Below are 14,188 nucleotides of genomic sequence, written 5' to 3'. Positions count from 1 at the left end.
TCACTGTGCATGTCCTAGGATTGAACTCAGATCATCAGGTTTGCAGACACTAAGCCACCCCACCAGCCCAACTTTAGCTATCACTCTAAATGTAAGAGGATTAAATGTCTTTTGTCAATCAATAGATTTAAGATTTACCCATCTTTCTGCCAAAGTCCTCTAAAGGGAACGTTAGTCATCCATGATAAACTCTTCACAATGTCACCCAAGGTTTGTGGTCTAGTTTAAGTTTATTCTTGACATATTCGTGATTAACTCGGTCACGGGCGTGTCTACAGAACCATCCGTACAGTTTAGGCCCTGCCCTCTTTCCTCTTTCTGGTTCCCTCTCTATTCTCTATTTCCTGCCCCCTAATACACAGTGCACGAATCTCCCATTTGAAATGGCACAAATGTAAGCCCTGTGTCAGTCTAACATCCTGAGCTCCTCTCCTCCCTCTCTGTGCTATGCTCTCCTTGGATATCCTCAGCTTGGGTCTGAAACTCATGAAGAGTATGGGTACTTTGGGCCAACCTAGGTTCTTCGCTCTGTTTGTTTGTGATGTGGCTTTAAATACTCTCAAACTGGTATGCAGGCTAGCGTCCACATTGTCTCAAAGCCTGGCCCTGATTGAATAGGGTATTCATGTTCCCCGTTGCCTGTCATCTGGACTTTGAGTTGTGACACCTGTCACTGGCTGCTGCCTGAAGTTTTCTAACTCAGGTCAAGTCCTTGTGTATTTCTCTGTATCTTGAATGGAAGGGTGTTCCAGAGCCCGCACCCTTTCCTTTTTGTCACCCACTCCTTGGGAACACATAGACCATATAATTGGCCAGTGTGGTTCCATGTCTGTACATCAGAAGACAGTGGTTCTGGGCATGCTAGACGTGCCTGATTCAGAAAACCCCTCTGCGTTGCAGCCACGGGCCATCAGGCCTTCACTGCTCTCTGCATCTGTGTTCTCAGAATGATCGTGCTTCATGTAAGTGCTCCATCATTGTACTAGTTTCCTTATGAGCTTGGATGGAAGCAAATGTTCGTGACCCCGTTCTTTGCTCTAAATGAGGTGAGCTGTGGAAGATCTGGAATTGATCCCGTGCTTCTGTTTGTTTCCACCTTGACACTAAAGTGTCCAACGTGTCATAGCTAGTCTTCTGCAACCATTAGTAAAGAGAAAAGGCACCACAAGCCTTTGGAATTTTATCAAAATAAAACTCATGTTTTATAGCAGTTGGGGTTTAAAGATTAATTTAGTATAAATCTGATATAAATTTGGTATAAAGTTGAGTTGGCTTAAAAGATTGATTCTATTTTGATGTTATGCCAAAACCAAATATTGTGACAAGAATTCTCATACAGTTCTTTTATGTAAAAATAATTTAATTTCTTACCTGGGTCTTTAATTCATTCCATCTTAAAATGAGTCAGATATGCTTGATATTCCCTTATGATGTATATTAACACTAAATAAGCAAAAAAGCAGGAAACCAAGGATTTTTGCAAAATAGATCGAAATAAGGTTACCTAGGCAACTATATTTAATGTAGGATACATGCATACTCTAATCTTAATTTTTAATATATTAATTTCATCAGAGGCCAGAAGATTTTTAGGTGGTAAAAGTGTCCGGTACATGTCATTGTTCACTTGTCTCTCATACTTAGGTGTTTAACAATGGGGTGAAGCCCGGACTGTGTGCTCTGGGTGATCTATAGAAGCAGAGGTTGAGACCGTCTGCTGAGTAGAGCCGGCCATTGGGGGAGGCCTTGGTGGGGGGCCTTGGTGGGAGGCCAGCAGTGCTGAGCACCTGCTGATCATTTCTGCTGTGATGTAGTCAAGGCTCTTAAAGATCAAAAAACAACAACAGAGTTAACATATTTCACCAGAGGCGATACATTGTTCACAGATTTGTAAAACGACTTGGTATTCCATCTCTATGATGAGAAATTTTTGAGACAAGGTCTTATTCTATAGCCCTAGCTGGCCAGGGATTCATCTCAGTGTACACTCAATGGCCTGAGACTCACAGAGAATGCCTGCCTCTGCCTCCCAAGTTTAGGGACTAAAGGCCCGTGCCAGCATGCCCTTTGTGCCAGCGTGCCCTTTGTGCCAGCGTGCCCTTTGCTAATTGGATTTACATGTGGGCTCTTCTGGTAGATAGTGATGATTTTTAGAGGAGGCTCATTTTAGACCTTCTTAAACCTGTTTATAAAGTCATCTTTTTACCATAACCTGCTCTTAAAGACAGTTCTATGCCTGTAAATTGCCATAAATGTGTTTGTAAAAGTATTATACTTTAAAATGTTGTTATTTCAAATTTACTTTTTAAATATTGAGAAAAAGTATTAATCCTCTATGGACTTTGCTCAGGATCTCAGAAAATAAAGACAGGAACCCAAGACTTCCAGTGGATTACATTGCTGATTTGATTTTTGCAGAGTCACACTCTTGTAACTTAGGCTGGCCTCAAACTTAAAGCAGTTCTCCTGCCTCTGCATCCCAAATGCTGGCGGTCATAGGTGTGATCCGAGGCCCCCAGCTTGGACTGTTGCCATTTTGAAGAAATTGCCAGTCACTGGCCAGTCTCCATGTGCACAGAGAAATGAGGAAGTAAACTCGGGTTTCAGATTCGGGTGTAGAGGCAGAGACCGGCCGGCCTCCACCACCGCCCTCAGCCGGGCTCATTTGAGCTCACTCTGTACTCAGTGCAGGTTCAGTGTGGGGTGCATGTGGGCAGCTGCTTATAGAAGTTGGCTGTTTCTGCCGTCTCTCGGTGGACTGACTGATTTCCAGTAACTGTGCATCGACACCTGCCTTCCATGTTGCTCTCTTTTGCTAAAAAAGCTGACCTGTTTCACTGTTTATTGTTGTTGTTCTTTTTTTTTAAATTCAGTTCTTCTGGATCTGCCTCAGTCCTGACACACAGCAGCTCTGGAAATAGCTTAAAACGCCCAGACACCACAGAGTCACTGAATTCCTCCATGTCCAATGGCACAAGCGATGCTGGTGAGGACCCTCTGAGAACTTTGTTTCCGTAGAAATGTATGCACTACTGACAGGGCACCCCAGCCAATCCCGAGCCTGTCTAAGATGAGCATCTCCGTCTCCGTTGCAGATCTTTTTGACTCCCATGACGACAGAGATGAAGATGGGGAGGCAGGGTCAGTGGAGGAGCACAAGAGCGTTATCATGCACCTCTTATCCCAGGTCAGGCTCGGCATGGACCTCACAAAGGTAAGGAGAACCAGCGCTGCGCTCCCTCTGCCGCACATGTGGGCTGAGTGGGTGGGTGACTGGTCACAAATGAGCAGGGATCTGCGTGGGCTTCGCTTGTCTCCTGTGTAGTGTGAAGTTTGAGATGAGCGATCGAGCATGTCTGTGGGTGAGTGAAAGGTAGTTCTCAGAGGTGACAGTGGGTGGGCTATATGGATTAAGAACTGAGATTGATTTGCAGTGAGAAATCCTCGCCAACCTCACCACCTTTAGATTCATGCCCTCCAGCATGAATATATCTATTTAATATGAAAACTTTGGAGTCTGATAGGATCCATACTAATCTAGGCGAGTACTTGTCACACTCTGGCTTTGTGTTTCCTTCTAGGGGAGGGGTCTGTTGTTTCCCTCCAACTCCTTCACGTCTTATTTTCTGTGTCACCTCTACTACAGCCTTACTGTCCTCTAAGAAGCAACTTGATAAATTGGTTCTTAGCTGTCTTCTTCCTGGTTCCCCAAACAGAGCAAATTCCCTCAACTGGACCCCAGAGTACTTATGTTTTGTGTGATATTTGTCATATTTCATCTAAGATATAAGTGCTAGTGTCCTAGGGACAGCAGAGGTTTGCGCGGAGGAACATGGAGGCGTTTAGAGCCCCTCTAAGTTCCGCACCTGCTTGGCAGGCAGTGGCGTTCTGATCTGGGACACCTCGGGAAGTGGTTCTGTAGCTGGGGCCTGTGGTGGGTGTGAATGGGACGGATGAGGGCTTCCAGAAGTGTGGAATCTGGGTCTCAGGAGTCAAACATCTGTCTTACAGGTAGTTCTTCCAACATTTATTCTCGAGAGAAGATCTCTGTTAGAAATGTATGCAGACTTTTTCGCACATCCCGACCTGTTCGTGAGGTAACTGACTGTGCATAGTGGGTTTAATCTTTAAAGATGGTGCTGCTCCGTAGCTTTTTGTGCAGGTAGCACAGCTGGACCCTCCGTGTCCTCTCAAGGGTTTGGATATTGAATCTTCTGAGGACACGCTGCTTAGGTTGTGTGGCAGAGGGATTAGTAGGACATCAAGTCTGTCATCTACGGAACTCATTTAAAGTCTGTCTATTAATATAGGCAGGCAACTAGCATTTCAAAGGGCAAGGCTGTGAACTCACCTGAAATCCCCTTCTTCTTGCTCACCAAACCTTTCTAACGCACCTATCACTTGGCAGGTAGAAAGAAACAGTCCAACCTGAAGAAAGGAAAAGTTTGAAAGTCCAATTGCAGACTGAATCATGAGCTATAACGTAAAGCCTGTGGTCTGAGCTGCGTGCCCAGGCAAAGAAACCACACCAGAGAGAGGTTGGCAGGGCCTCATCACTCTTCACTAGCAGCAGGCAAACGTTGTTGGCAGGAAATATGGAAGTCCATGCTCTCTGACTACATCCTTTGGGAGAACTAAAGCTTCCCAAAGCAACGTGCACATCATTGAGGTTTTGTGTAGAGGGACATACTAGCTAACCACAGAAGGGGAGGAGCCAGAGTGGCCTGTTAGAGAACTGTGGAACCAGTTCTTAAAGTGCAGAAATGTTAAAAATCTATGGTAGTGATAAATCTAAGACATAACTGACATATGGGATCCATTGGTATTGCTGTCAATGTATCAGGTGATCATGACAGTATCTTTTATTTATGGGAATTAAAGTTTGTTTGCCTCAGAGGAGCCACTTTAGAATTTAAGAGTACAACTAAAACATGAATAAATCAGATAAAATGGAATACTAGAAATGCATGATTAACTCCAGAAAAGGAAGAAAGAGTAAATAATGAGTCAAGGACAAAGGAGACAGGTAGAAGACAATCCCAGTTGACTGGTTGGTGTCAGTGACCTCCAAATGTAGGTAGGACACATCCTCTGTCAGAGAAGACAGCAGTTGTTGAACTAGATTAAAAACTAAAAAGCAACACGTATCACTGTGCCATTTGAATTCTGCTTGCTTAAAACTAAAAGGCTAGGATTGAAGATGTTGCTCAGTAGTAGCATGTGTACCCAACAAGTATAGGACCCTTCCTGGCTTTCTTGATCTCTAATATTGCAAACAATAAAAATTATAATAACACTACCACACTCCAAGGGCTGAGGACATTGATTAGTGAGGAAGAGTACTTGCTGCATACCCATAAGGCCCTGGTTCAAGAACAGGGCACACTCACCTGTACCTTAGCCCTGGTGCAGTGGGGACGGAGAAGGGAGTTGTCCTCAGGGCTTGCTGGCTGCTAGCCTATATCCAGTTCTGCTTAGGACTTGATCTCAAGGATTAGGCAGAGAGTAGTGGAGAAGGACACCTGACATCCTCCCCTGACCTGTAAGACTACTCCTTCCTAGGTTCATATGTCTGCATACTTGTCTGTATACACCACACACATAAACACCTCAAAGGGGGGGGCGGAAATTACCGTATGTCTTAGTCTCTGTTTTGTTGTGGTGAAGAGTCACCATGGCCAAGGCAACTCATGAAGTGGATGCTTGCCTGCAGTTTCAGAGGGTTATTCCATTATTATTATCATCATGGCAGGCAGCCATCGTTGATGGAGGAGTAGCTAAGAGCTTTACATCCTAATCTATGGGCAGAGAGAGAGAGACAGACACAGGTAGAGACTGGGCCTACTGTGGGCTTTTGAAAGCTCCAAGCCCACCCCCAGTGACACACCCTCCTCCAGCAAGCAAGCATCCTGATTCTTCCCAACAGCCGTCGACGAGGGACTGGGCTTCCAAGCAGATGGGCCCGTTGGGGCATTCTTACCCAATCCGCCATACTGTGTAAAGCACTGAGCACAGCACAGTTGCTGTAACTACTTTAGTGTCAAAGGGACAGAGAAGATGAATGTCCTGTAGCCCCAGCATTTGGGAGGCAGAGGCAAGAGCACTGCTGTGAGTTAGAGACCAACCAGCATACACAGTAAGCACCAAGCCAACCTGGGCTAAAGAATGAGACCCTGTCTCAGAACAAACAAATAAATATAACCAGCGACAATTTATAATGATAAAAGAATGAATTTATCAAGAAGAAATACATATATATTATACATATTTTTCTTGATAAATTCATTCTTTCATTTTGTATATATGTGTGCATATATACTCACACATACAGCCTCAAGATACATGCAGCAGGCCCGGAGTGTAGCTCAGTAGTCAGGTGATCCCCTAGCCTGTGTGAAACCCTCACATGATGGTTAGCACCCATCCCTTACCAAACTAAACAAGAATAACCAAAGGAGAAGAAAGTTGTCGGTCCTTCCAGAGTTGACTGGAGAGCTATCCTAAGAAATCAGTAAGGGCTGGAGAGATCTCTGTGGTTGAGAACACTGGCTGCTCTTCCAGGTTTGGTACCCAGACATCTGTAGTTTAGTCATCCTTAGCTCTGTTCCCGTGGATCTAACACCCTCTTTTGGCCTCCACTGGCACCGGGCATGCATGTGGTGCACATACATGCAAGCAAACCACCAGTTCATAAAATATAAAATAATAAAATGTACAAAGAAAACCAGCCTAGAGAATATCTGAACAAGTTAAAAATAATTATTATAATGGTTTTTGGCCATAAAAGAATTAAACTAGCCAGGTGTGGTAGCAAAAACCACCTATGATCTCATACTCAGAATAACCAGACAGAATCCAACTGAAAGCCAGTGTGGCCACAGACTAAACCTCTCTGGAAACCAAGCAGTGATTAGATCATTGGTTGGCAGTTTGGGATGTAGAAAGTCTCTCTGTGAGTGAAGCAGCACATGACTTACATGAAGTTCTGGAACAAACAAAGATGTGGCCCAGAAACTAGCTACAGCGTTTGCCTCAGGAGGGCGTGTAGTGTGCAGAGGGTGCTGGGGATGAGGGCGATACTGTGTTCTGATTGGGTGACAGTTAGCTAAATGGATATAAAAACCTGCTAGAGTCTTCTAACCAAACAGTGAGGTGAGTGCGTTAGTTATATATATTGTGCCTGGTGTCAACTTGAATTGGTATCCACAATATGGTCTGTGTGGCTCGGTGTGCATCCTGCCAAAAAGTGGACCGTCACGTTTGTCCTTGTCTCTTCCAGCATTAGTGATCAGAAGGACCCCAGGGATCGGATGGTTCAGGTTGTGAAATGGTACCTCTCGGCCTTCCATGCAGGAAGGAGAGGATCAGTGGCCAAAAAGCCGTACAATCCTATTTTGGGTGAGATCTTTCAGTGCCACTGGACGTTGCCGAATGATACTGAAGAGAATGCAGTGAGTCTCCCCCCCCCCCCATGTGTGTTGTGTGTGTGTTTATCTCTGTGGCTGTGGATGAGTATGTGCCCCAAACGTGTGGTCAGAGGACTGCACTTAGGAGGCACTTCTGTGCTGGTCATGGGAGCTGCCTCGGGTCCTTAGACTTGGCAGCAGACAACTTAACCAATTGAGCCTTCTGGGTGGCCCAGCGTTAACAGTTTTCAGTTATTTCACACTGGGAAATAATTTAAGATTCACTTTATCAAGATCCAATAAAGATGAAGGCAGTAATCTCTCAGACGTTCACTGTGTAGAGAATATTGTTGGTGAGCGTTTTCTGTAAGCGGTGGGAAGGTGAAAGAGAAGCTGTTTGACTTGGGATGGGCAATAAGTCAGATTGTGACAGCCTTGTACACCGTAATGGTACATTTGTGGCTTATTGGGGTCTCAGTTTTGCTTTGAAAAAAGATCATTGTAATGATTTTTATAAAAACTAAATTTGGAACCAGAATGCTTAGAGGTTTTATTCTAGAAAGAAGCTGCTGTTGCCAGCTGAGTTTGGGAGGTGGAGTAGACAGGTGAGCGGTGAGGCTCAGGAAGGAGACAGAGATGTGTCCGTGTACCCATGCAGCAGCAGCAGCAGCAGCAAAGGAAAGATGAACTGAAACTCTGGGGCGTGTGAATGGAGCTTTCTTTCCGAGTGATACTTGAGGATGGCACTTGCTAGAGGAGTCTGATGGAGTTTGGTGTACTTAGATGCTCAGGACGGGGTTGTATAAGAGGACAGGCAGCTAGAAAAGACTGACTAGAGCTCTGATATTCATGTTTATTTATTTATTGGTGTGTGGCAGTTGTGGGGGGCAGCAGACAACTTGGTGGGTCCTCTCCACTTTTACTTGAGTATAAGGGATGGATCAGGTTCCAGTGGCAAGTGTCTTTACCTGTTGAACATCTCCTTGGTCTGGGGCTCTATTTAAGAGTTGTTTTGCAGATAGAGACCAACAACAAAGGATCTAGATAGACCTCTAGGCACAAAAATGGAGAAGTCTCCAGTCCATATTGCCTGACCCATAATAATCTTGCAGAAAATGTGACTCCCTGTATCTTATTTCCAAGAAACATATTAATATGCAGTCCTTACTGAAAACAGAAGCACGATGTTTGGGGCATACAAGGGATAGCTGTGCCAGGCCTGGCTTTATAGCCTCTCTCACATTAGGTACATGAAGCCTTCAAGAATTCTAGTGTAGTCAGGGAAACTACAAATCCCTAACTGGCAGCAGTTAAGTGCTGTAATGGAAATGTATGTGTGTCCAGGAGAGAACAGGGATGCTGCTTACTAGATTCTGCTTCGTCCTGCTTAGTCAAACAGTTTTTAAATTGATGTTGCAATTGCTTCCAGGAGCTCGTTTCAGAAGGGCCGGTTCCCTGGGTGTCTAAGAACAGTGTAACATTTGTGGCTGAGCAAGTTTCCCATCATCCGCCCAGTAAGTTACAGGTTTTCTACAACCCTCAGTCTCAAACTGTCAGTGTGTGGCAGCCAGGGGAAGTGACTTGTCACTTGAGTGCTGTGCTTCTGTTACCTGAACTGGAAACTAATCACAGTGACTCAGCATCACCGACGGCATAGAGTGAATGGGTTGGGCACTAACACTTAGCCACCTTACCCATGGCAACTTGGAGACCATTGGTTTGCAGTTTTTGCACAGTGTATTGCAGACATGGTGGGGAGATACATATCCTCAACATTTTTGTTCAGTGTAATTAAGAGTGGAAATACTGAGCCGGGCAGTAGTGGTGTGCACCTTTAGTCTCAGCACTGGGGAGGCAGAGGCAGGAGGATCTCTGGGAGTTTGAGACCAGTACCATTTACATAGGGAGTGCCAAGACAACCAGGGCTATATAGTAGACCTTGTCTCAAGAAACAAGGAAGAGTAGAGATATTTGAGGGGGGGGGGGTTTGCAGGCTGAGGGGAGGGGCTCTTGAGCCCCTTGGGAACGGTGCGGGTGACCCTTTATATTTTAAACCTGCTGCAGTGCCATGGCCTCCTGCCCATTGCTCTCGGTACTGACTTTGGGAAGAGGGTAAAAGCATACACACCTAACATGATTTGAGGCGCTTTTCTGTGAGAAGGATTTTCTGTGGAGCAGTGAGTTTGGAGCAGTGACTAAGAAGACACTTTCTTTTCAGTTTCAGCCTTTTATGCTGAGTGTTTTAACAAGAAGATACAATTCAATGCTCATATCTGGACTAAATCAAAATTCCTTGGGATGTCAATTGGGGTACACAACATAGGTCAGGGTAAGTGTGGATTCTAGCATGTACTAGACACTCAAGGAAAAATGTTCCCTGAAAATGAGGCTGGTGTCACAATTACATGTGAACATATGCATTTGGAGGCGGGAGTAGGTGGGTATATACTGCATCCCGTAAACTGACTGGAGCTCCACACCCATCAACGGGTAGCCGGCCACTGCCCTAACAGGCTGTCCTTCCCTCCACAGGCTGTGTCTCGTGTCTGGAGTATGGTGAGCACTACATCCTCACGTTCCCCAATGGCTATGGAAGGCAAGTAGACTGCATCAGCGGAACCTTGGTATTCTTAAGCCACGCCCTTCCTTCCTTTCCTAGCTGCCAGTCTTACCTGAGAACCTTGATCTTGCAGGTCTATCTTGACAGTGCCCTGGGTGGAATTAGGAGGAGAATGCAGTATTAACTGCTCCAAAACTGGCTACAGTGCAAATATCGTCTTCCACACCAAGCCGTTCTATGGCGGCAAGAAGCACAGAATTACTGCAGAGATTTTGTAGGTATTTTGTTTTTCTGCCTCAGTGTTCTACTTTCTGAAGTACTTTCCTCTCTTGAGCTTCTGTTAGGAAGTAACCATCAACTGACTTCGTGAGCGAGTCTCCATCTTAGGTGTCAGTTTCTTTCTAAAATCTCTTGTCAAAAGGAGACCTACACCCTGGGCCCAGAACCCTCAAGGGTGGTCGCCCACCTCTGCTGCTGAGAGCTCTGGAGTACTGCACCATGGACTCCAACCTTCTTGTTTGAACCGTGCCCTCCAATATAGTATCTGCAGACCTTCACAAGTCCCTCATTTTTCTGTTCCTTTGCTAGGGAAAAACAGTAAACATCTCATAGATAGGTATCTGCCAGGACAGGACCTGGGTAGTAGCTGTGTGTCTGAGTAACAGGAGTTTGTGGATTCAGAAACTGCCTGCAAAAGGTGTCTGTCCTGTTGTGCCCTGTGGCTTTTTCTCTGACCTGAAACTGTTCCAGTGGAGTAATGCTTGAATGGTTGGCTAATCAGTTTTCCAGAATGATTTAATCTGAATAAAAGAATCAGCTGCCAAACAAACAAACAAACAAAAAAAGTGAGCAGTGTGGGCCCTGAACTGAAGATTGCTATTACATTCAGAAAGAATGGGCCTAGTGCACAGTTAATATTGTGCTGTTCTTCGAAAGACAGTGATGTACTAGCAGGGTGGTCAAAAGGAAGACATGGTTAGGCCTGTTCCAAAAAATGTTTGGAGCATATCTTTGAGCTTTGACATAATTTATAGAAGACAGATGGATTCTTTTATATGGTATTTGTGTTCAGTACATTACCAAACAGCACAGATCCTCTAGAGAACACTGCCCTGAGTGAGGAATGATGGGAAAGCCAGTGTCTGACTGTGAAGTGCGTTTGACCTTTAGGATCTGCTCGGCTACTTTTCACCACACTCACAGTTGCTTGCCCAGGTCGTACTGACCACCTGCTTGAGTAGAATAGTTCCCAGCTTGAGACTAAGATAAGTTGTTTCTTTTCTGTTTAGTTCTCCAAATGACAAGAAATCCTTCTGCTCAATTGAAGGGGAATGGAATGGCATCATGTATGCAAAATATGCAACCGGGGTAAGAACTGGCGTTGGCCATTTGCCTAAGCTTCACTGTATATAGTTTAGTGTCCCTTTGTCTGGAACGTTAACCAAGAGCAGCTCGCATCTCGTCAGGGTGAGCTTTCCCTCCTTCCCCACCCACTTCCCTACAATACACATAGCAAAATGACCTTTACTTTCTCCTGTTCTCTAGACAGTGGAGAATTTATTTGAAGCAGTGCTTAGCAGTCACCTGGTAAATGTTTGATCTGTTATCAAAAGACTTATGAGATGAGATGTGTATTAGGGTTAACTATTGCTGTGATTAAACAACATGACCAAAAGCAACTTAGGGAAGAAAAGGTTTATTTCACTCACACTTCGTATGACAGTTCGTCATAGAAAGCAGTGAAAGCGGAAACTCAAACAGGGCTGAACCTGGAGGCCATCGAGGGGTGCTGCTTACTGGCTCGCTCAGCCTGCTTTCTTACAGAGCCCAGGACCATCAGCCCAGGGATGGCTCTACCTGCAGCGGGCTTGTGTGTTCCCCCTCCTCTCATTAATTAGTAATAAAGAAAATGCTCCACAGCTGGATCTTATGTAGACATTTCCCTCCTCAGGTGACTGTAACCTGTGTCAAGTTGACATGAAATTAACCAGCACAAAATGCTAACTTGTGTTTATACACTCAGGTTAATGAGTAATAAAGTTTGACTGGCTTTGCCTCCGGGATAGAGAGTAGGACTGTCCTGCCTTGAAGGAATTTGGATTTATATACACTCTGTGTTTCTATTAAGTCAGGTGTATGGATTGACAGGGAAAGCTAGGGAATTGGAGTGCAGAGAGGATTTACAACTCACCTTCAGAGGCCACTTAACATGATGAAGAGAGTATATCTGGAGCATGTAGCGAACACACAGCCATGCTGAATCTGCCTGTTGGTTGAACTGAGCCTCTGAACTGAAGAATTATCTTAGACTTAGGTTGCATATGGAACTCACTGTGCTGAGCTGTGTGGGATTTAAGTGTTAAGTCTCCTGAAGGTGACTCCAGTGCACTGAATCATAAAGCACCATTCTGCCTCTTGTCTAGGAAAATACTGTCTTTGTAGACACCAAGAAGTTGCCTATAATCAAGAAAAAAGTGAGGAAGTTGGAAGATCAGAACGAGTATGAGTCCCGAAGGTAAGGAACCCTGACTAGAGCAGCTGCCATGTGCTTCTTGCTTGTGTAGACGGGGTACAGGTGGGTTTGGGAGACAGAGCATTAAAAACCAGTGCCAACTGAACTCCAGTGCCTGGGTCCCTAGTCAATACCGGAATTTAAGAGCTTTGTAACCAAAGGCAAGTTTACTGATTTCTATCTTTCCCTGTTGAGAAGACACCATTCCTTTTGCCTTTTAAGTCCCTACTGTTGACCTCTTGACCCTTTTAAGATCACATTCTTAAACTGAGACTTTTTCTGAAATGAATAATTTTAGATTTCCTCATCAAACCCTTTCAATTTATAGTTAAAGCCCAAGAAATAAATTGCCTCCCTAGAGAAGTCTTAGCTCCCGAGGTTGTATGTAGCTGGTCTGTTGTCCTCTCATGCTTCCTCTGTTGACCATTAGCAGTGGGCTCTTCAGAGCCCGTTTCCATGGTCTTTACTGCTCTGGCACCATTCGCAGCTTTGGAGGGCTCAGCTTTGGAGGGCTCAGCTACACTGCACACTGCACCATAGGCTTGCCTCCTCCAGCTCACGGGCTTCTCCCGTCCTTTCTATTCCAGCCTTTGGAAGGATGTCACTTTCAATTTAAAAATCAGAGACATTGATGCAGCAACGGAAGCAAAGCACAGACTTGAAGAGAGACAAAGAGCAGAAGCGCGAGAACGGAAGGAGAAGGAAATTCAGTGGGAGACGAGGGTAAGTGGTGCCTCTGCTGCTCTGGTTTGAGTGACTGGGCCATGCCAGTGAAGGATGCAGCGGGGACCTCGGGTTCCTGGGTTCCTGCCTACCTAACTGGAAAGGGCATGGCATGGAATCAGACTGCACTGCCTAACCCAGTCCTCTCTTCCTTTTGTAGCTCTTTCACGAAGATGGAGAATGCTGGGTTTACGATGAACCTTTACTGAAGCGTCTTGGTACTGTGAAGCATTAAGCTGAACCGAGTTCACCGGGTGACCAGGGCAGTAGGCGTAACTAAGCAACAATCGATCTTCAGGAGAACTTGTCACTTCCTTCTTAATGCGGTGGTTCCTATCTCAGGGATACTGGACTTGACACAGATGAACAATTAAAGTGGAAAGCGCTTCCCTTTTCTCCTCTGTGGCAGTTACAATTTTGACTTCAGGCCTGAGAAAAACTTCAGGTTTCGAAACATGATGTCTCCTCCTTTTCCAGGTCCCATGCTTTGAAAAATATTTACAGAGTCCCAGGTCTCTGCTCCAGTCCTCCAGTTCTGCTGTTCAGGCCTAAATCCTCATCTCCTAGTTCATATAATCTTGAGTTCTAGATACAAACACACAATAGCTGGCAGTTTTTCACAAGAACGCCCACCTGTACATACTGTTTCCTCAGAGTTGTTTAGAAAATCAGTGCAATGTATGAGAATCAAGTGTTAGGGAATCTCATGGTCCCACCTATGACCTTTCTTTTAGAATTGAACTATGATTAGATTGTATCTAAACCTGAAGTATAATTATATGCAATGCTTCTTAAAGCTTCATAAAATAATTTTCCAACCTTTTTAAAAATATGCTTCTTTCATTGTTTTATACCTAAGCTTGGAAACCAATCTGGCAACCTCGACTAAGGCTTTCCCCACTCAAGACCTCATCTCCCCTGTACGTGCAGCTCGCCTTGGAATGAATGCCTCACCACCTTACAGGCTAGAGGACCACACTTCCTCCC

General features: G+C 45.0%; 1 protein-coding gene across 31 annotated transcripts in view; it reads left to right on the top strand.

Annotated features, from left to right (window-relative positions):
• Osbpl9 (oxysterol binding protein-like 9) overlaps nucleotides 1–14,031 on the top strand; it is a 142,762-nt gene extending 128,731 nt beyond the window's left edge. For all 31 annotated transcript variants that reach the window (XM_087548211.1, XM_087548203.1, XM_087548201.1 and 28 more), the window contains 12 exon segments: nucleotides 2,874–2,986; nucleotides 3,096–3,214; nucleotides 4,012–4,097; nucleotides 7,280–7,451; nucleotides 8,836–8,920; nucleotides 9,625–9,735; nucleotides 9,939–10,002; nucleotides 10,100–10,240; nucleotides 11,256–11,334; nucleotides 12,390–12,481; nucleotides 13,066–13,201; nucleotides 13,362–14,031. In XM_087548211.1, coding sequence (XP_087404337.1) covers nucleotides 2,962–2,986; nucleotides 3,096–3,214; nucleotides 4,012–4,097; nucleotides 7,280–7,451; nucleotides 8,836–8,920; nucleotides 9,625–9,735; nucleotides 9,939–10,002; nucleotides 10,100–10,240; nucleotides 11,256–11,334; nucleotides 12,390–12,481; nucleotides 13,066–13,201; nucleotides 13,362–13,436 — 1,185 coding nt within the window. In that variant the 5' untranslated portion in view covers nucleotides 2,874–2,961 and the 3' untranslated portion in view covers nucleotides 13,437–14,031.
• Nucleotides 14,032–14,188: the final 157 nt, after the last annotated feature.

This window comes from Rattus norvegicus, chromosome 5 (genome assembly GCF_021556685.1).
Source record: "Rattus norvegicus strain SHRSP/BbbUtx chromosome 5, alternate assembly SHRSP_T2T, whole genome shotgun sequence".
In the NCBI taxonomy this organism is placed as follows: domain Eukaryota; kingdom Metazoa; phylum Chordata; class Mammalia; order Rodentia; family Muridae; genus Rattus; species Rattus norvegicus.
The sequence above is the reverse complement of the archived record's forward strand: the minus strand, read 5'-3'. Positions and strand labels throughout refer to the sequence as shown.